This window comes from Cornus florida, unplaced genomic scaffold, assembly GCF_030987335.1.
Source record: "Cornus florida cultivar Cherokee Brave unplaced genomic scaffold, ASM3098733v1 CherokeeBrave_3.0.0_Hap2_Chr10, whole genome shotgun sequence".
In the NCBI taxonomy this organism is placed as follows: Eukaryota; Viridiplantae; Streptophyta; class Magnoliopsida; order Cornales; family Cornaceae; genus Cornus; species Cornus florida.
Genome location: NW_026775580.1, coordinates 72,627,673 through 72,648,467, shown reverse-complemented (window position 1 = coordinate 72,648,467; position 20,795 = coordinate 72,627,673). Strand labels below are relative to the sequence as shown.

The 20,795-nt window shown below is 35.0% G+C and overlaps 2 protein-coding genes across 4 annotated transcripts; one reads left to right on the top strand and one right to left on the bottom strand.

The window, feature by feature from the left end:
* Positions 1-2,104: 2,104 nt before the first annotated feature.
* On the top strand, positions 2,105-11,752 carry LOC132278621 (auxin response factor 5). Of its 3 annotated transcripts, none has more exons than XM_059780456.1 (14): positions 2,105-3,139; positions 3,366-3,478; positions 4,991-5,089; positions 5,215-5,262; positions 5,423-5,575; positions 5,682-5,766; positions 6,000-6,090; positions 7,704-7,868; positions 7,971-8,093; positions 8,454-8,529; positions 8,679-8,814; positions 8,893-10,217; positions 10,727-10,917; positions 11,300-11,752. In XM_059780456.1, the coding sequence occupies exons 1-14, from the start codon at positions 3,037-3,039 to the stop codon at positions 11,454-11,456; spliced, it is 2,865 nt and encodes a 954-aa protein (XP_059636439.1). In that variant the 5' UTR covers positions 2,105-3,036; the 3' UTR covers positions 11,457-11,752. The 3 variants fall into 3 exon arrangements, with proteins under 3 accessions (XP_059636439.1, XP_059636438.1, XP_059636437.1); XM_059780455.1 differs by having other exon boundaries at positions 5,215-5,271; XM_059780454.1 differs by having other exon boundaries at positions 5,215-5,271; positions 7,704-8,093.
* Positions 11,753-17,980: 6,228 nt separating this feature from the next.
* On the bottom strand, positions 17,981-19,792 carry LOC132277293 (probable methyltransferase At1g29790). The gene has a single exon (XM_059779113.1). It carries the CDS (start codon positions 19,653-19,655, stop codon positions 18,399-18,401), a length of 1,257 nt encoding a protein of 418 aa, XP_059635096.1. The 5' UTR covers positions 19,656-19,792; the 3' UTR covers positions 17,981-18,398.
* Positions 19,793-20,795: the final 1,003 nt, after the last annotated feature.

Here is a 20,795-nt window from a genome sequence, read left to right as displayed (position 1 = left end):
TATATTTTTTGAAAACTTATGTGAATTATTAAAATTCAAATAAGTATAAAAATACAGATATCAACTTGCATTATTTTTACATGGTGTCTAGGTTTTAGAATTGAGGATGTTAAAGATGAATCTGACTATAAAAGATAAAATTACTAATCAAATTGTGATTTGAGAAATTAGGTGTGACATCTATTAATGATAAAATAATAAAAAAATACACTTAGGGTGTTTGTAGATGCTCTAGAAAGAATAGAACTGACTATTTTACAAAGTAAGCATAATGCAAAAATAGCAAGTAAATTAAGTTAACATGATATGAAATCATTCGAAACTAACGATAAAATTGGGCAGATTGAAATAAAGATGGAAAGTTTACCTTATAAATACGTAATGCCAATTTTTATTCTTATTATTTACAAAATCACTTATTAAAACCATATTATAATTCTTTCCTTTCACAGGTACGTTATGGATTTATTGATAAAAAAATATAAAAAACCACCATTTCATTCCTCTCAATCAAACAAAATAACATATATTACCTTATTTATATTTTTTACGATCAACCAAACAAAAAATAAGGAGTTTCTTTCATTCTCTAGAAATGCCACCCGCCTCTCCCTACTATTCATTTTTAATCCCTCTAACCAAACAAAATATTACAGTAAAAGTGATAGGTGATCTAAGAAGAGTGAATGTTAAAAAAAAAAAAAAAAAAAAAAAAAAATTATATCTAAGAAGGGTGAATAAAACAAAAGATTAGAAATTACCTTTCCATTCCTTAAATTTCACGAATGAAGTGGACCACTTCAATTTGTTTTGTTTTATGTTTTTCTTGTTGGATCACTAAGAAAATTTATATAAAACAGTACAAGTAGTGTAAGTCATCCTTCCTTAAACAAATTTTTAATACAAAAACTCGGTATCCTTTTTTTTTTTTTTTCCTCACAAATTTATAAACTAAACAAAATTCCTTTGTATAGAATACAAGTAGCGTGTGAAAACTTCATAAATTTCATCATCAATGTAAAATACTTATACAAATAAAAATATCCAAAAGAAAAAAAACAATTCAGAATCATTTGTTTGCTTAACTAGTCAAGCACGGGCCAAATCATAATCTTAGAACTTCGATTACTAAAGAATAAAAACCTTAAAATAAAAGTCTGAGAATTGACAACATTATTTACTCGGCGGACTGTTAGTTAGTGTGTATCATCATATGAATTATTTATTTATTTATTTATTTATTTTTTATCATTTATCATCGCATGGGTCAACCATAAGAGTTGAGCAAAAAAGTATATGCTTTTGATTATTTGGTTTTAATTTTTTAATACACTTTTACTACGTATGTTATTTCTTTGCCAAAAAAAAAAAAAAACTTTAATTATACTATAATTTATCATTATCTGGAATATTATATTACAAGGACCCTCAAAGCCAACATGGCATAATAGCGACACGTGTCGCATTTGGTTAACGTGCGCCTCCCGCTAATTTGTCGTGACCCGCACGCGTGACGAGTGGTCAACTATCAGATGAGAGAAAGTTAAGAGAAAAAGTTCCTTAGAAAAAAAAAAGGAAAAAAAAAAACCCGAGATAAAATAGCAAGCAAGTACCAAATGAAAGGGTAAGACTTATTTCATAATATTTTTTGTGAGCTCTCATAAAGTGATCTCATTATAAAAATAAATTAATTTAAATTATCATAATGTTATATTTAAGAATATGTTTAAAATTCTTTAATTTTAAATTTAAAGAGTCGATTCTGTATTGCTAAATATAACATAAATAAAATTATAAAAATAATCAAAATCAATAATATAATTTAATCAAGGGGGTGTAAAGTTTTTTATTTCTTTGTTAATGAATTTTTAAATGAATATTCAGGTAGACTTTGGAATTGCATTATTCCAAATCAAAAAGCCAAACCTCAAAAATCGAAATTCGTGAAAACACACTGAAAAGACCCTTTGCATATCCTCGTAATCCACGTGCTAAAATGCGCCCCCTTGTCATTCTTCTCTCTCTCCTCTCTTCTTTATTAGCAACAGTGTGTGTGTGTGTGTATATATATATATATATATATATATATATAAATATTCGATTTCAGTCTCTAAAGTCTAAAGATTCTGAACTGCGAAGTTTGAGTACGTTTTCGTGTTGGCGTAGTCTTTGTTGCTTTTTCCTAATTTTTTTCCCACTTCTTTTTTATATTTCCTTTTAACTCAAAATTTTCTGAGAGTTTAAAGCTGCAACGGAATCACCATATACAGAGAAAGTGTGTGCGCGCAGGATAAGAGCATGCAAGTTTCAATTAACCAGGCAAGAGAGAGAGAGAGAGAGAGGGATGAAAGTTTTGGTTGTATGTTGTTGATTGAGGAGAGAGAGAGAGAGAGAGAGGCAAAAGGAAAGCGAGGTTGGGAGGAATCAATCAGTATGATGACCACTTTGATCGAAAGGTCGATTTCTTTTGACACTCGCTGGTCGCTATAAGATGGTAAAAAACAAAGCACTCGATAATCCGACCACTCATGCTTTGGTCCGCGTGCTTTGATGCAAAACTGACCCTTTTCTTTCTTTTTTTTTCCTCTTTGCTCTCTTTTGATAGATTACATAGGGAGACCCCACTTAGATTTCACTACCTTTTTACAGGTTTTGTTCCTGATTTTTGTATTTTTGGGGCGTGCTCTGTGTCTAATTTGATTGCTTTCTAGCGGAATACTAGATTCTGTGACATGGGTTGTTGCTTATTTCTCTGTTCTTCTCAGGAAACTGTGGTTTCTTGAGGTGGGTCTGTGGGGGTTTTTTTTTTCTGATTAATTTGACCAAACATGTGATTGCTTCATTTCATTGGTGAAATATTGTGATTTCTTGAGCTGGGTCATAGGTTATGTCTTGTTTTTCAGAGGAAATATGGGTTTTCTTGAGGCGTATTTGATGAATTTTGTGGGTTTTGCAATTGGGGTTTTGGGTTTTGAGGTTCAGCTTAGTTGATGTAGTAATGGATACTCGTGGTTGAGGCAGAGCGAGAGAGAGCATATGGGTTCTGTTGAAGAGAAGATCAGAAAAGGAGGGTTGGTTAGTGGGGCACATACTCTACTTGAGGAGATGAAATTGTTGAAGAAAACGCAGGATCATTCTGGTTAGTTTCTTTCACAAAGTTCTGTTCTTTATTAAAGTTAAGAGTCTTGACTCTCTCTCTCTCTCTATATATATATGTCTTGTTCACAAGTAGAAAATATGGTAAGTTAATGAACAATGCTTAAATGCTGTATACATTGGCTTCACTTGGGACACTTCCATCAGTTTTAAGAATTGTGTTTTCTTGAGCTATTCTATGTTGAATCTTATAGATGTCTGTGATTTAGGGGTCCGGAAGCCGATGAATTCAGAGCTATGGCACGCATGTGCTGGCCCATTGGTCACCTTGCCTCAGGTGGGAAGCCTTGTGTATTACTTCCCACAAGGACACATTGAACAGGTTTGATTTTTTTTTTTTTCATAGTTGTTAACTTTTTCCTCTTGAAATTGGCATATTTATTGGCAATTGTTTTCACCATATGATGTTTTGGTTTTCCGTTTAGCCTTTCGGGCAGTGTAATTTTTTGTTTAGAACAAGTAGAAGTATGATATAGATCAATGTGAATTTAATAAATTATTATGTTGCTTTTGGAAAATGTGTACTAAGGCCTGTTCAACAAAAATTCTTATAAATGAGGAATCAAGGCCAATTAGGCAATAATAAAATTTCTTGTTAACATAAGTCTGTTGATTGTCTTACCAAATATATAGAATAGATTATTTTTTAACAGAATAACCAGGCCAAATCTAGAATTATTCTTAGCAGTTCTTGCTAGTGTCCTTTTCTTAATATATTTTTGATCTTCCATGTTTGTTATGAAAACACAAGGATCATCAGTGTAGAGTGCTCAAATCAAGTTTTTTTTTTTAAATTATTTTTTATCCTTTTTAATCACAATTTGAACAGTCTGCAAACAGTTAATTTTTCTTTTTCTTTTTTCTTATTTCTCATACCTACATTGCCCTTTTAACTTCATACAGCACACCGCCATATGCACATTTATAATGCTCTGCCTCTACATAGACTTCAAAGGTTATAGAATACAAGGCATAACTTAGACTACTTAAAACTTTAGTTTGTTTTGTATACTTTGTTGTTGTACAAGTTTTCCCAAAGTTAATTGTTCCTGTTGCCTTTCTAGGAAAGGAAAACACCTCTGCATGGCTGCAGTTGTACTCTGGGCATAGCTTATAAGGAATATAGGAGTTCCCCATTTCAGCTGGAACTGTTGAGAAATTAAAATTAGTACATGGTTTGATAAAGTAATGCCTGCAAAACCGAAGTAGTAATTTTACCTTTCCATCTGCATGCTTGCACAAACAGGATCTGTTGCATCCATGTACTCCTACAAGAACCCAAGTATTTTAGGGACAAATCATTAGAAAGTAGACATATTGTAAGACTAAGATTTCATTGTCTACACTTGTATTGCTACATTTATGTCTCACAAGTGACTTGTTGTTTTCCACATGGCATCTGAGCTTCATTTTTTATTTATACTGGGCATCAATACCTTTTTGTTTTAGTGAATTCTTGATGAACAGACTCAATGGTCTTCTAACCTTAGCATAACTGAGCCTTGTATTTACTTGGTGGTGACTTTTATTTTAAGCATCCTTTGTTCTGATGGAGATCAAGACAAGACAATGAATGCATCTATAATGTAGGATGAGGGGTATGTAATTAAATATTGTAAATTTATTATGTTATTACTTGAATATTGCATAATATGAGATGATAGAACTCTGTGTATCTAGGCATCCATTTCGTAGTGGATTCCATTCAGAATACATTTCTAGAGGAAGTCTGGAAATTTCTCAGTCAGCTTGTGTCTGTTTGATTAACATAATTTACCAACAATGTTAATATACTTTTTCTTGCCAGGCTAATAGACTTCATTTTTTATAACAGGTGGCAGCATCTACAAATAGAACTGCAACCTCACAAATCCCTAACTATCCAGATCTCCCATCTCAATTGAGGTGCCAAGTTCACAATGTTACGCTACATGTATGTGCTTACGATTGATACTTCTCCTTTCTCTGTTTCTAGAATTCGTACATTGAATACAAACATTTCTATATGTTTCTTAGAGCATCTTCTCTGCTCTTACCATTTTCCTAATTGTCTGATAGGCAGACAAAGATACCGATGAGATCTATGCCCAAATGAGTCTTCAACCTGTAAATTCTGTACGCTCAGTTACTTTAAATTAAGTCTGACTTTTCTTTTAAATTATTTTGGCTCATTGACTTGGAAAAATTGATGATTGAAAAAGCCACAGGAATTTTTGATAGTAAACACTTTTTACTAACTATGACCGTATATCTGCTTTTGGATCAGGAAAAAGATGTCTTCCCTATACCAGATTTTGGACTAAAGCACAATAAACACCCAAGTGAATTCTTCTGCAAAACTTTGACTGCAAGTGATACAAGTACCCATGGTGGCTTTTCAGTGCCTCGCAGGGCAGCAGAAAAGCTATTTCCACTATTGGTGAGAGTTTTGTCTTGTCAAATGAGTACCCATACTACTGTTGTGGATGGAGGAGAATGCATATTTAGCATCTCATCTTGGATTTATTTCTTTATACTTGTTTTAGGATTATTCAATGCAACCTCCAGCTCAGGAGCTTGTTGTCCGAGACTTGCATGATAATACCTGGACATTTCGTCATATATACCGTGGTGTGTATGCTTATAACATTATCTTTTTCCATTTTTGTTTTTAGAAACATGTTTATGTACAACTTATTTTGTTTTATTGCAAATGCTTGACAAACAGCTAAGTGCCCAAGTACACGGTTTTCGTTTTCTCTAAAATGTATCTGCAATAGAAATATTTAGAAAAGAATGCTCTTGTTCTTTTAGAGGCATAAGATTTGTTTTCTTAAAAATTATTCTGTTTTTGCCTTTTGCAGGGCAGCCAAAGCGACACCTTCTCACAACTGGTTGGAGTACATTTGTTGGTGCGAAAAGGCTTAGAGCAGGTGATGCTGTTTTATTTATCAGGTGACTATTGATTGTATATGTTGGTTCTTTATACTCCTAGAATTTTAGAAGTTCTTTCCTTTTGCTTTGAAATTGCAAATGACACAGAAATTTCGGTAACTCTCCCTTAATATCTCTCTGTGTGTGTGTGTACAACACGCACATCCAAGTGTCTGTTTGTGCTTGCATGCACGTTTGCCTGCTGACATGCATGTACATTTGCAAATATGTGTTTGAATTTTCCGCCTTATATTTACAAATAAAACCTCTACCATTTCATATACATTACCAGCCAAAAATACTCTTTTGTTTTGTTTTGGTTTGTTTTTTTTTTTGTTTTTCATAATTGAAGTTGTATTAGAAGATGGAAAAGATTGTTACAGGTGCATAGAGGGCATACCCTCAGTGTGAAAGTGATGAAATATCAGGGAAATTGAAAAAAAAAAATATATTGAAAAGGCCCATTTCCAGTACATGGTAAAATACTCTTTTGTTGCCATTAGTGCTGCTGACCATCTATACACACAAATTTCAAGTCCAAAATCTAAGACCAAACACGTGAACAATTCAATTTTATTAATAACAAATAAAACAGTTCAATCCTCTGTGGTCGATTCTTTTATAACAAGAACCTTTCTCTGATTAAATCTCCTTGGGATGTTCGGAGAAGGTCTGGAAAGAGTTTGATCTTGAACCGGTTGCTGGAAATTATTCAAGTTCTTCAAGATTGAAAGAGACTTGAACGGATTTCCGATCAAGGGCTGATGAAGCTTGACCTCGAATGGTGCGATGACGGTCTTTGAAGAAGAATGGCACAAGTGTGTCGTGTTTGTTGTTCTTTGTCTTCAGAAACTTTAGAATGTTTGATGGGTCAAAGATTTGGTAGAGCTTTGGCGTTCTGTTAGTTTCTCTATCTGTGTGCCTTGAATGTGTAGGGTGGCCCTGTATTTATAGGCCGAAGGGTGGAGTGTAAATTTTGGAAACTCCCTAATAATTGTGCTAATTCCCATAAAAATGAGAGATTTGTTTTCTTCAAAGATCTAAACCTCCAGAATTTTGACACGTCTCCATTGATGGGGTGTTCATGGAATTTAATTGACCAAGAGTGTTTGACTTCTTTACTGATTGGATGGTGATTAGACCATCACAAAATTTAAGTATCTACACCATCTTGTAGTTAAATCAATGATGATAGTTGTAACTTGCTGATACGGTTCTTACTAAAATTGTCCAATGGTAACATGGTACGGTTGTCTCAAGTCTGTCTGTTTCTATGGGAAGTCGGCATGTTTTTTCTCATGTGGATCATGGTTTTGCATTGATGCAATAGGTTCTACTATTTCCTCCATTGCTGAGAACTTCAAATCTGATCATGTACCTGTAACCTACCCAAATCATGGAAGTGGTTGCTATTACTTACTAGCCACAGTTTATTAATTGATGGAAGTGCAATATAATGTTCTAATGTAACAGTGTTGAGAGCTTTTGCGAAACAAGATAGTGAAGGGATGCTACATTTGTATATCTGTGTATAGACTTGTATAAAACAGTGTTAATTCTCATTGTCATGCTTCATTTGGTATCTCTGGGTATAGACTTATATAAAACAGTGTTAATTCTCATTGCCATGATAGGGATGAAAAGTCGCAACTACTGTTGGGTGTGAGGCGTGCAAATCGTCAGCAAACTGCTTTGCCATCGTCAGTTCTTTCTGCTGATAGCATGCAGATTGGAGTCCTTGCTGCTGCAGCTCATGCTGCTGCTAATCGAAGTCCGTTCACAATTTTCTACAATCCGAGGTATGTTCGATCTGTGATCTTGTACCCATTTTTGTGGTGTTTTTGTATAATTTGCTATTTGTGTTGTTTCTTGATTGTACTACGATTTCTACTTATCCACAGGGCATGCCCCTCAGAGTTTGTTGTTCCTTTAGCCAAATATCAAAAGTCTGTGTATGGCACACAACTTTCAGCTGGTATGAGATTTGGCATGATGTTTGAAACAGAGGAGTCGAGTAAGCGCAGGTAAATTTCTGGATGAGAATTTTATTTCATTTTATTTCTGGATGTGTGGTGCTGCTGTCTTATCTCTGTTGGGGGGCCCGCTAATCCTTCTGGTTTTTGTTTTCATTTCCTTTATTCACTTGTCTAATCCAGTCTTCATAGAAAACATTTCGGTCATGGATTGAAGATTTAAAACGAGGTTAAGCAAATTATTATAATGAATTTAAAGACTAGACACAAGTTCAAATATTTTATTTTCAATGAATACTTGCAGATACCGATGCTCTAATGGTGCATCCATGTTTAAGTTCTGATATGAATATCTATTTTCTTCGTTTCATTATTTGGAGAGATGGATCATGTTTCTCATGCTCTCTGCAGATATATGGGTACAATTGTTGGTATAAGTGAGTTAGATCCACTGAGGTGGCCTGGTTCCAAGTGGCGTAATCTTCAGGTGAATATGGCTATTTATGAACTGAACTTGACTGAATCCCGGGCTTCGACCTGAATTTTGGGTCTGAAGCACCAGCATAGTACATTCTGAAAAATTGCTTCTTTTTGGCCATAGTTTAGTATAACTTCCAATTATTTTTTCGTAAACAGGTTGAGTGGGATGAAACCGGGTGTAGTGAAAAACAGAACAGAGTGAGTCCATGGGAAATTGAGACTCCTGAAAGTCTTTTCATTTTTCCTTCTCTGACTTCAAGTCTCAAACGTCCTCTACAGTCTTGTTTTCCAGGTAACTTATTCTTTATTCTTTCTTCATATAAATTAGTTTGCAATATATTTCATGGAATGACAATTGTTATTGTACCAGGGGGCCAAACTGATTGGGAAAATTTGATAAAGAGACCTTCCATCCATGTCACTGGAAATTTAAATGGGGACTTTCCATATCCCTCAACTTCAAACATTTGGTCGGAACAACTAATGAAGATGCTAATAAAACCTCAAAGTATTAACCATCCTGGTACTATTACAACTGCCGTACAAGATTCCACTGCTAAAGGAGCTCAGTTGCAAGATGCTAAGACTCTGATGCAAGCAATGATGAAGCAGAAACCTCATTCAGAAAATATATTGACAGAGAATGAAAGTCGCCCCCAGTTCCACGTTGACCAACCCAATACCTCAGATCCAAACTTCCCATCACAATCAAATGTACCAGGAGAATTACAAGCTCCAAACAAACTTGGAAACCAATCACTGCCTCCCAGGACTAATACTGAAGTGACAAAATTAGAACCTGTGCTTGCAGCAGATCAATTAAGCCAGTTAACTTCTTCTGCGGGGCAGTGTTATGAAGACAAACTATCTGCAAACCCCCCAAATCCGCAGAATCTTGTAAATCAGCTGACGTTCCTCAACCAGAACCTTGGTTCATTGCAATCACAGACTAATCCATGGCTCATGCAGTCGCCGTTAGAATCATTGATTGCCCACCCTCAACAAATTGATGCACCCCAATTAGAGTCGACTAGTCTCAATGGTTTACTTCCATACCATGAGGCTACTGAATGGAATTTGTATCCTTATTCATGTCAATCTCTTAATGGATTTCTTAGGTCGCCTGGACCTTCGCATGTGTTTGGAAAGCAAGATCCTTCGGTGGTGTTCTCAGAAACAGTTAATCCCACTCTACATTCAATGGGCCATGAAATGTGGGATCATCAGGTTAATAATTTAAGGTGTTTGCCCCAAGCTAACCAACTTGCTCCATTACCTCAGCAGGACCCATTTAATCTTCAGGGTATATCTACTTCAGATGGTTTGAGAGATTTGCCAGATGAAAGCCATAAACAAAATGAGATATACAGCTGCCTGAATTTTGATGGTAGTAATGGTGGAAGCACAGTTGTTGATCCTTCTGTTTCAAGCACTATATTGGATGACTATAGCACATTGAAAGATGCTGATTTCCAAAATCCCTCAGATTATTTGGTAGGTAACTTCTGTTCAAGCCAGGATGTTCATTCTCAGATTACATCAGCAAGCCTAGCAGACTCTCAGCCATTTGCTCTACAAGAATTTCCAGACAACTCCGGCGGCGCATCTTCAAGCAATGTGGATTTTGATGATAGCAGTCTTTTGCAGAACAGCTCGTGGCAACAAGTAAATGCACCAGTGCGAACCTATACAAAGGTTAGAAAATTTTAGCTACATAAATAGCAATTAACTGTGTAATTTGGGGGAGAAAGCCAGATATAAGTGCAAACAGCATATGCTGCTTATTCTAGTGTTCTGAAAACCCAAACTATCTCAGCTAGTTAAAGAATCAACTGGATCAATTGTATGTTTGCCTGATCCCTGTTGGGTTGCTCACATGCCTTGTGGGAGCTGCACAATCAGTTGAGTGCACAGTGTTTCGACAAAGAGGTCTAGATGTGATTGACGTTTAAATTGTTCATTGGGTAGATAGGATATTAGGATATGTTGACTAGTAGGCCCAGACAAAATATTGAACAAGGTGGATGAATTTGTGCCTGTATCCATGGTCATCAGTGTCTTAGTTTCAAGGATACCGTTCATCTCATTCACTCCCATCCCACTGCACGCATGATTTGCATGTACATGTGTCTGAATTCTGTTTCCTAATACCTTTTCTTGGTCTCTTCCTTTATCTATGATGACAACATTCATATTGCTGACAGATTCAAAAGGCGGGATCAGTTGGAAGGTCGATTGATGTCTCAAGATTTAAGGATTATGATGAACTACGTTCTGCCATTGAATGCATGTTCGGACTTGAGGGGCTTCTCAATGACCCAAGAGGTTCTGGGTGGAAACTGGTCTATGTGGATTTCGAGAATGACATTCTCCTTGTGGGGGATGATCCTTGGGAGTAAGTCTAAAACCTCTTTTTTTTTTTTCTTTTTTTTTTTCAATTTAAAAAAAAATTATGACAGGCAGCCAGTTCCGCTGGCGATGTGGAAAATATGTGAATTGAGGACTTTCCAGTTGTGTATGTGATGATGCTTTCTTTTTTCTCCTACAACTTCACACAAACTTGAAAGAATATGAATCTATGACGTTCACTAAACTAATGCACATTTAGCATTTTCTTTTAAAGGCAATTTAGTTGGGATTTCAGAAGTTATTTGCTATGCATTAGTGATGTTTGTTATGAATCAGCTGGTCTTATGATCTGAGTTGCAGCATTTCAGTTCCTCAGATCATGACTTGACGAACTAAATTCTGATGGTTTTGATTCAATGTGTATTCAGGGAATTTGTTGGCTGTGTCCGGTGCATCAGAATTCTATCTCCTTCTGAAGTTCAGCAGATGAGTGAAGAGGGAATGCAGCTTCTCAACAGCACCACAATGCAGGAAACTATGGGTTTTGTATCAGAAGGTGGTCATGCTTGTGACGCCCCCAATTGAAACTGCTTTATCAGTGACTGCTCATCTACTGTCTACTTTTGTATTGGAGACGACAAATTCTCAGATTCATCTCTCTTGCCTGATTGATACTAAATAATGTGTGATCTCGGTATAGAATCTCAGGCAAGTCCAAGTGATATAGGTACTGAATCTTTGATGCCACTGGTGGATTAGAGCTTTTGTTTTAGCTTTTATTCTGTAGAGTTTGTAGAGTTGATGTATGGAAAGTCAGGAACCTGTTTAACACGACAATGTATTGTTTGATGATCAGATGAAAATGTGTCGCGTTTGTTGTATGTTTCCAGTGAAGCAGGGTTATCCATAATGATCTTATGTTAGAAATTTAATGACAGAACTATGCTACTATGGAGTGAACAACGGTTGTATGATATGTCACTCCAGTAATGGGGTCTTTAAAGGGTTAGTCCAGTGCATGAGACTTCCATTACTGCAAGTTAAGGAGAGAGTTAGATGTACACTTGTGTGAATTTCTTAAAGTTCAAGCAAAACACGCACCCCACTATATATATATTGTTATGATTCCGCTGAGGCTCGAATGCTCAACCTTCCTATTTGGAGAGGAGAGTTTATGCTAGACTAGTGCAATTGGTCACAACAATTGTACATTGCTTAGGATATTCTGTTATTCTCCTAATAGAGCCCAATAAGTACCTAATGCTCCGTAGGAAGGAAGGATGAGGGGTGGTGAGAAGATATGAAGAAATAAACAAACTTCATTCGTTAGATAATTAGATTATGGATGAGTCATTCTTTTTTCATCACAAATTTTCATCCCTCTAAAGATTCTCATTAACCAAACAAAAAGAGAGAAGTACATAATCTCTTCCCCAATGATGTCTCATTAATCTTTTCTTCTCCCCCTTCCGGCGACATTAGGTGAATATCTCTCTCTTTCTCAGTTTCTCTATCTTGTTGGTCTATACTTCTAGATCTGTGTTATTTCCGACTGCATATGTCAAAATTTTGGCTCACAATTACCAATCAAGGGTAGTAATATGCCTCCTCATTCATCAGGTAGTTAATTTCATTACTATTCATGCTCTTGTTCTTTCTTTAATTGACGTTTTAGTCTTGTTTGTTTTTCCCATTTTATCTACTATTTGAAATCAACTTCTTTGGCCACATAATTCTTGTTCTTACTAACGTTATGTATCCTTATATAGTTGTGATGCTAGCTTAATTCATGAATAAAAATACTTCCAACTAGTAATGTCTATATTTTAAAAATATTACTGTAATATTTTTTCTACTCAAATTCTAGGTTTACTTGTTAGGAAGAGGAAAAAACTCATTGAAATAACTGGAGTTGAAAAAAGTCAGGTATGTTTTCAGGACTGTTCTTTTGTTAATTAAGGATGCTACATTGTATTTCTTATGCATTTGACAATATTCTGAACATCATTTGCATTAATTAATCAAGCCTTTTCTTTTTATATTTGTTGGACAAATTAAACTACGACCCTCGCTTGAAAAACTTTTGAATCAAACTTTTCGGTCAGTCTCAAGTATCAGATGCATTTCTTCTGTATCTTTTCCATTCAACTAAAACTATTATTGATATGATTGTAGAAGTGGAAGTGTAGTGGGGCCGTAAACCAAACCCACTATAATTACAATGGAGTAATCTTACTGCTGACTAATTATATGAATATAAATTTAAAGTTAGAAAATGGAAGTTTGGTTCAAGTCGGTCAATCCATGATCCGATGAAAGCGCTTGTCAACGCTAGCCGGAAACGTACAGTAGTAACAACTTGTGTAACTTGCATGAATAGAAGAACATATTAAAAAGTAACCGTTGACTAATTATATGAATATAAATTATGTAAATGTTCTCTAAATTTCATTAATTATTAGGGTTAGTAGTGCTAGACTTTTAAAATAAACAAGGGTGTTAAATTGGGGGATCATATGTCAAGCATGACAGACTCATGAAAGAATTCGGAAGCTTGACCAAAATGTAAATAAATCAAGCCTAAAATAGCTATTAGACTTCAAGCTCAGTCAAAATTTTAGTTAACCAAGCTAAAATTACGCTTTTTTAAATGCGCGTTAAACACTGACACCTCCTAGGAAATGCAGTGACAACGACTTTTCAGAAAGGATGTGGACAATACATGGATGTATATATGTGTGTGTCTCTGTGTGTGTGTGTGTGTGTGTATATATATATTGATTAAAATGGAATGACTAAGTGAAACATCATTGTCCAGGATGGACCAATGCTGACCGAAAAAATACAAGGAGTGAATTTGGAAGGAGCCTTATAAAACAAAAAGACAATCAATGATAGTGGAATCTTTTGCATGGACTTGTTTTCTAATCCATTTGAATCCACATTAGCCATAGGCAGCAGATAAATTCAGTGCTTACTGAACCAAGCATCATCTGAGCAAAATTACTTAAACACCCATTTTGTGAACATTATTGTGTCGAACAATAACTCAAGCTTTCACTTCTTCAAATTACTGATGATCTGTAGCCAGCAGGAAATGAAAACGAAGGAAAGGATAATGCATCCTTTACAATTAACTACTCAAATCACATATTAAGACTAAATCACCAAGGAAAAAGACTGAATGCGGGTCTTGAGATTACTCCATTGTAGCATGTAGGTCACAGGTTCGAAACGAGAAACAGCTCTCTCCATGCGGAGGTAAGGCTGTGAACATCCGATCCTCCCCCTACCTTGCAATGGCAGGAGCCTCGTGCCCTGGACTAGCCCTCATAAATGAGGAAAAAGACTAAATAGAGAGCATTATTCAAAAAGTCATATCCTTCCTGCCCCACCAAAAAAAAAAAAGAAGGTAACTTTACTGCCTGTACCTTTCCTTCTCAATTCACATTGTTTCCCTCTCTTTCCCCCAAGGAGCATCAGATTCATCTGCCTTCACTTTTATCTGGCTCCTTATTCAGGCCTGAATAAGAGTCTATTTATTCATAGCTTCAGACACATCGCTGCAGTGAAAAAATTCACCCTAATTCACCAAGAATTCTAAGTTAACCTAATACTAGATCAAAGGAGATATTATACATTCATCCCATCACTCACAGTATGGTGAAAAAACCTGCCAACTTAATTTAAAGCTCGATTTAATTATGATGGCTCTTGGCAAGAAAAACATCGGATTGACGAGGTAAGCAGATAAACTCTTCAAAAAAACATAATTAAAGGGTTGAAAATACTATAGGAATAAGAGAAATGTGAAAAAAAAACTCCATACACACACAAGATGTCACGTGGCTCGTTATCTCAGCAATTGTGGCCATGAGCAGAGATTATAATCAAGCTTTAACCTTAACTTGTCAAAATTATAGATTATGTATATAAAGAGTCTGCAAACCTCACTCTAATTTTCAGACCTGCTCCTGAGCACACTAGAAGCAAGTACATAACACCTAGTCTAACAAGAAAGCCTAATACTCAAAGAAAGAAGCTAAGAAGCTAAGAAGTTTTTAGTTCAACAGAAAGGTTCCATGTAAAATTCAGTTGACCTGCACTTAGAAACAATTTTAATTTAGGGCATTTGAGCCCCAAATTCCATGGTCAGGAATCTAATGAATTAAGAAAAGTAGCATCGATAAGAAACCTACATATTTTGTTTAACACATCACTACATCAGGGAAAAGAAGATTATAATCATTTACTTAACCATTAAGAGGATTGGGATAGGTGTAAAAAGACCGCAATTTCAGCAAGTGCCTTCCTCAGTAACTTGTTTGAGGACCATCGATGAACTGGTGATAGAGAATTAAAGGATATAAAATTAAGATAGAGAACTTTCAGGCCACTTTTGATGCTGTAAGATGGTATATCCAGAAAAATGCCTACACAAACCCCAGTACAATTCTATTTGCAAAACAAGAATATCACGTTATCAAAACCTCAATGGCATTATATATAATGATATATCAAGAGAGAAATAATTGGCATCCTTTATTATGTTAGATGTTGCTTTCTCATGAATGAGCTGAATACACAACACATTCATCTTCTGGGATCCAAATGACTTGATAAAAAAATATGATATTATCATCAAATCATAACTACATGTGCCTCATTCAATAAAAAATGATTTACTCTTGTTGGATTTTGTTTTCCATATATAGACAGAAGATTATTTTCTAAAGCATTGTCAATACCTTAAGGAGGGTCAGTCATCGATCCATTAAGAAAATAGGGATAATAGGGGAAGAGGTTGTCAAATTGGTGTGACTAGACTACAGTGTGTATAGCTGCAAAATAGGGGATGCCAAAACATAATAAGTAACAATTATATCTATATTCGTAGTTTTCACAACATACACAGATGACTAGGGGAAATTTTGCTTGGTTCAACAAGTCAAACAGAAGGTGCACCCATGAAAAAATAGATTTCCCTTCCACACCAAATTAACAGTTTGTATGTCCAAATTAAATTCATGGGATTAGATATGTCACAGGCACACACACATACACACGCACAAAAAAAAAAAGATACTGGTACCTTTAAAAGTTTTTAAAAATGAATCTAGTGATAACACGATATTCTGTTATTCTACTAATACAGTCCAATAAGTACCTATCGAAGGTATTTTACGAGGGATCCAATACAGTTATAAAGAGGCATCTTAAAAAAAAAAAAAAAAACAGGGAAGAAGATCTAATTTATCCAGACAAGTCTCATTTCAGAGCTAAAACTACAAATATCAAGCACTCAATAAAATCTAGAATACAATATGAGTTTCTCCTTCCCTGACAGACTGACAGTTCATAATCAAGATAATTGACATAATATTAACAGAAACTAGTCTAATTAACAGTATTGCACCACACTTATTCCACATTTCAAAGAAATTCCATAAGCATGTTAAGTAATGAACTCACACAAATTATGTGTGACAAAAACTAGTCTAATTAGCAGTATTCATACCTCCTACAGTTTCCAGTAAAAGATCTTATGCATCACACTCTTACTGGTTTTTAAACAATAGCAGACAAATAGACCTCCAATTTTCCTAATCCATTTACCTTCTCCCCTACAATAACTTTAAGAATTACTGTCTCATGCTGACAATTCATAAAAGTTATCAACTTAGATGAATTAAGTATTTTTTGTCCAGCCGTTTTAATTAGCTATACTTACAGTTTTGGATCGGTCTTAATTTATTAAAGTGTGTCATATAGCACATGTAACACATGTATGGAAAAACAACAAGTAACCTCAGTTAATTGAAATTTTACACTGCACGGAATTACTGATAAAATTACAAGGGAGAATTTTGATTCATTCCAAAGCGAGTTGGAAATATGCTTAAATAACTATTATATAGTTTTTGTACACAATAGACAACAGAATGATGTAGAAGTATTTGTGAATCTTCAATACTTCTACACCAATACATGATACAACTATTTAAGTTGAATCATGTATTGAGGATTCAATATATGTGTCTTCACACATACTTCTACTTTACTTCTGTTGTCTCTTAATCAAACCATTCACTCAAGCAGGAGAATAGATTTTTATGATCAACTTTTTGATTCTTCCCAAAATAATTGGTTGACTCTAATAGGAAGGACAGCTAATTAAAGGACTGGGCAAAAAAAATACCCAATTCATCTTAGTCGATGTACTTTGGGCTCATAATGCTTTGGTAACTTTTATGAATAATCAGCATGAAACAATAATTTTTTTATTTTATAAGTAAAAATAATAATTATTTATCAATGCTGACTAATAGTTTATAATAATTCAGTAAATTAATTATTGTTAAAATGCTGACTATTCAAACTATTCATAAAAGTTTGGATAGTCAGCATGAAAAGTAATTATTTATTTTTGAAAAAATTACAGCCTAGTTAAACACAACTAGCTCTTATGAAATTTTTATTAGGACAAAGAAGTCATACTTTTGAAACCTAACAAAGTTCTATAAAATCTAGATGACGTCTTTTACCTTTTTTATTCCTTACTATGAGATTTTGAACTTATTTGAAAGTAGATCTCAAAAGTAGGACTTTTTTGTCCTAATCAAAATTTTATAGGACTTAGTCGTCTTTAAAGTGCAAAAGTAGGACTAGGCTGTAATTTTTTCTTTATTTTTTTTTTTTATAGTAAAAACAATTGATAAATAATTATTGTTTTTAATTATCAATAAATAATTAATAATTGTTTCAACACAAAATAAATAATGAATGAGAAACCATAATTATTTATCAGGAGCATCTACGAGTCAAATGCAGGAAAGAGGACTGCAGCATCAATACATTAAGGGAGTAGCAGCCATCGCTCCGTTAAGAAAATAGGCCAAATAGGGAAAGCAAGAAAAAGAAGGCTAGTTCCTATTAAAATTTATGTACAAAGAATAGTTATGCTATTTGGTAATAGAGTTTGTTCATTCATGTCAATTATTGTGATTTAGCAAGAAGCAAGTTATATGTAGAATGACAGATGCCTCAACAATTGAACATTGCTAATGATAGCATGATATTCTGTTATTTTAATAATTCAACCCAATAGGTACCTATGAAAGACATTTTATCAGAGATGAAATACAGTTACAAAGAGGTATCTTACAAAAAACAAATGGCAAATTTATCCAGATAAGTCTCATTTCAGTGCTAAAACTTCAAATATCAAGTCCTCAATAAATTCTACAATACAATATGAGTTTCTCATTCCCTAACAGTTCATAAACCAGATAATTAACATAATATTACAGAAAGGAAGAAATGGCAACAAAATTACCGAACTCATCATCCTCTACTGCTGGTTAGCAGTTGGGAAAAGAAACAACCATTGTGCCACGTTTATTCCACATTGCAAAGAAATTCCATAAGCATGTCAAGTAATGAAGTCACACAAATTATGTGTGACAAAAACTAGTCCAATTAACAGTATTCATACCTCCTGCAGTTTCCAGTAAAAGATCTTATGCATCACACTCTTACTGGTTTTTGAAGAACAGCAGACAAATAGACCTCCGATTTTCCTGATCCATTTGGCTTCTCCCCCACAATCCATTTCAGCTTCTTGTACCCAAATCGTTCAATCAACCGCGTTAAAGCCCTTCTCTTTTCTTCATCAGCACAATAAAAGTTGTCCAACCAAAACAATCCACCGGCCCTTAAAATTCGATCGATATCAAACATTAAGAACTCCAATTTCTCCGGCTGGCCCCCAATATCCAATCCACTTGCGGCGTGAACCAAATCAAACACATTGTCATAAAAGGGGAATCTATGATCTAAACTCAAGAACAGAGGAAAAAGTCCTCTCGCAGCAATGAATTCGCTAAATGGCGCATCAATATTTAGAGTGTTAGTGACTACAGTCACATTCCTCTCTGCCATTCTAGCTGCAAATGTACCAGACCCACCACCAATATCAAACCCAATTCTGATTCCACCACTTCCCATAGCTAATACATCATCAATGAGGAAATCATTCTTGCTTCTAGCCTTAACATGCCTTTGATTCTCAAACCCATTAACCAAATTGAAGCAATTAACACAATCTCTATTCAATTTCTTGCCATTTAAGCAGTTTATATTCTTGCAACCAAGACCACTCCAACTAAAAATCTTATCACTCGCATTTTTCCAAAGTGAAATGGGAAAAGTATAAAGACCCACCTTAGGAATTGACTTTGCAAAGCACCTTCTTCTCGGCAATGGCTCGCAACCTCGCAAAATCAGCTTCTGGGCAAGGCTCCAGTCGTCTGGGCATGGTCCATTGACCTTGTAATTCATGTACTGGGACAGCAAATCCACAGATTTCTCACAAGAATGACCCACAGAGGCCACCATTTCAGTGATCCCAGTTCTTGAATCCTTGCCCAGAGGAAGCTGGTGGTGGTTGAGGAAGAGTTTGAGCTCATTCGCGATGTTGGGTCTTGAAAGATCGATGCTTTCATAACCCAAGAGCTCTTTCTCCATCTGGGCTAGCTTCTTCTGAGACGAATCGATCTCTCTGAGGATCTGAGACACGTGTTCTGAGATTAGAGAGATTCCGTTGTGAGCGTGGTGAATTGGGTGGGCTTGGTGATCCTTGGGAGAGTATGTGAAAGCATACAAAGCAAAGAGATTGGTGGTGATAACAGAGAATAGCATGAGCACATTCACAGCCGAAGAACACAGTGTAGCCCTCTTGAATCTGGCTGTTCCATCCCCTATTTTCAGTGAAACAGAACCCATCTTTGGCCTGCTCTACTTCTACGACTGTGTGTGTGTGTGAGAGAGAGAGAGAGAGAAGGGTAGTGTGTGAAGACACTGAACTGTTAGATTTGTGTACTTGAGCAAGAGAAAGAGAGAATTAAAATATCAGTAGATATATGTATATTTATGTATTGTGAAATTATAGGACGAAATTAAGACACCAATAACTCTGTAATAAGTTGATAGTTGTCGGTTGGAGTAAAGAATGTGTCGCGAGCGATCATAGAATGGTAACCGTACACGTGTATGGGAAGCGTGGGGTCGATAATAAATTCAAGTCCCAGATTTATCTTCTAAATAACTGTTTACTTTAAATCCATCAGACGGCTCGCATCATTTTGCAGTGATGATGCCTTAACTCTTAACTGATGTTGACTCCAACCTATAAATCCTCTCTAGTTTCTAACAGGACTCAAGAGGAGACCGTCAGCAAAATGAACCACATCATACGACGCCGTATTGATTATATAATTATTAGTGGTGTTGAAATTTGTAAAAGTAAAAAATGAAATATTTTTCTTTTAAAACGTGGTCACACTTCTAATAATATATATATACATATATATCAAAATATATATTCTATCATTTCAATCTTCAAAAATAATTATTACTCTCTCTCACTCACAAAAAGTGTCCATTTTTTTTAAAAATTGTATCCATCTTTTAAAAAATAAAGGGTTTTAGGATCGTTATTAGAGAGTTTATCAATTATAACAGGAATATAAAAATTTGTACAAAATAAGAAACTGAAACTTAAAGACTTACAGAAAACTTTCTTCTTTATTGAACGTCTAAACTAGTAAAGAGAGAAATATTACAAGAGGAAGAAAGGAAAATTGAAAGATACATTAAAGGGAAACTTTGCCCTTTATTTATACATGAAATGGACTTGAAATTAACATTTTGAAATCCGCATAGTGCATGGTATCGTGTGCTTGAATAATGCAGTCGGTCGGCCCACCACTAAGTGCTGTCTCTTTATCTGATGGAAAGTAAACATCTGATTAAAGAATTACTGTAGAATCAAAGACTTTTGGAAAAAGTTCTTTGTCTTCTTCTGTCGGCAGGATAAGAGGAATCTTTACTTTTTGGGTGGATTCATCTTGTCCATCAAGTGGC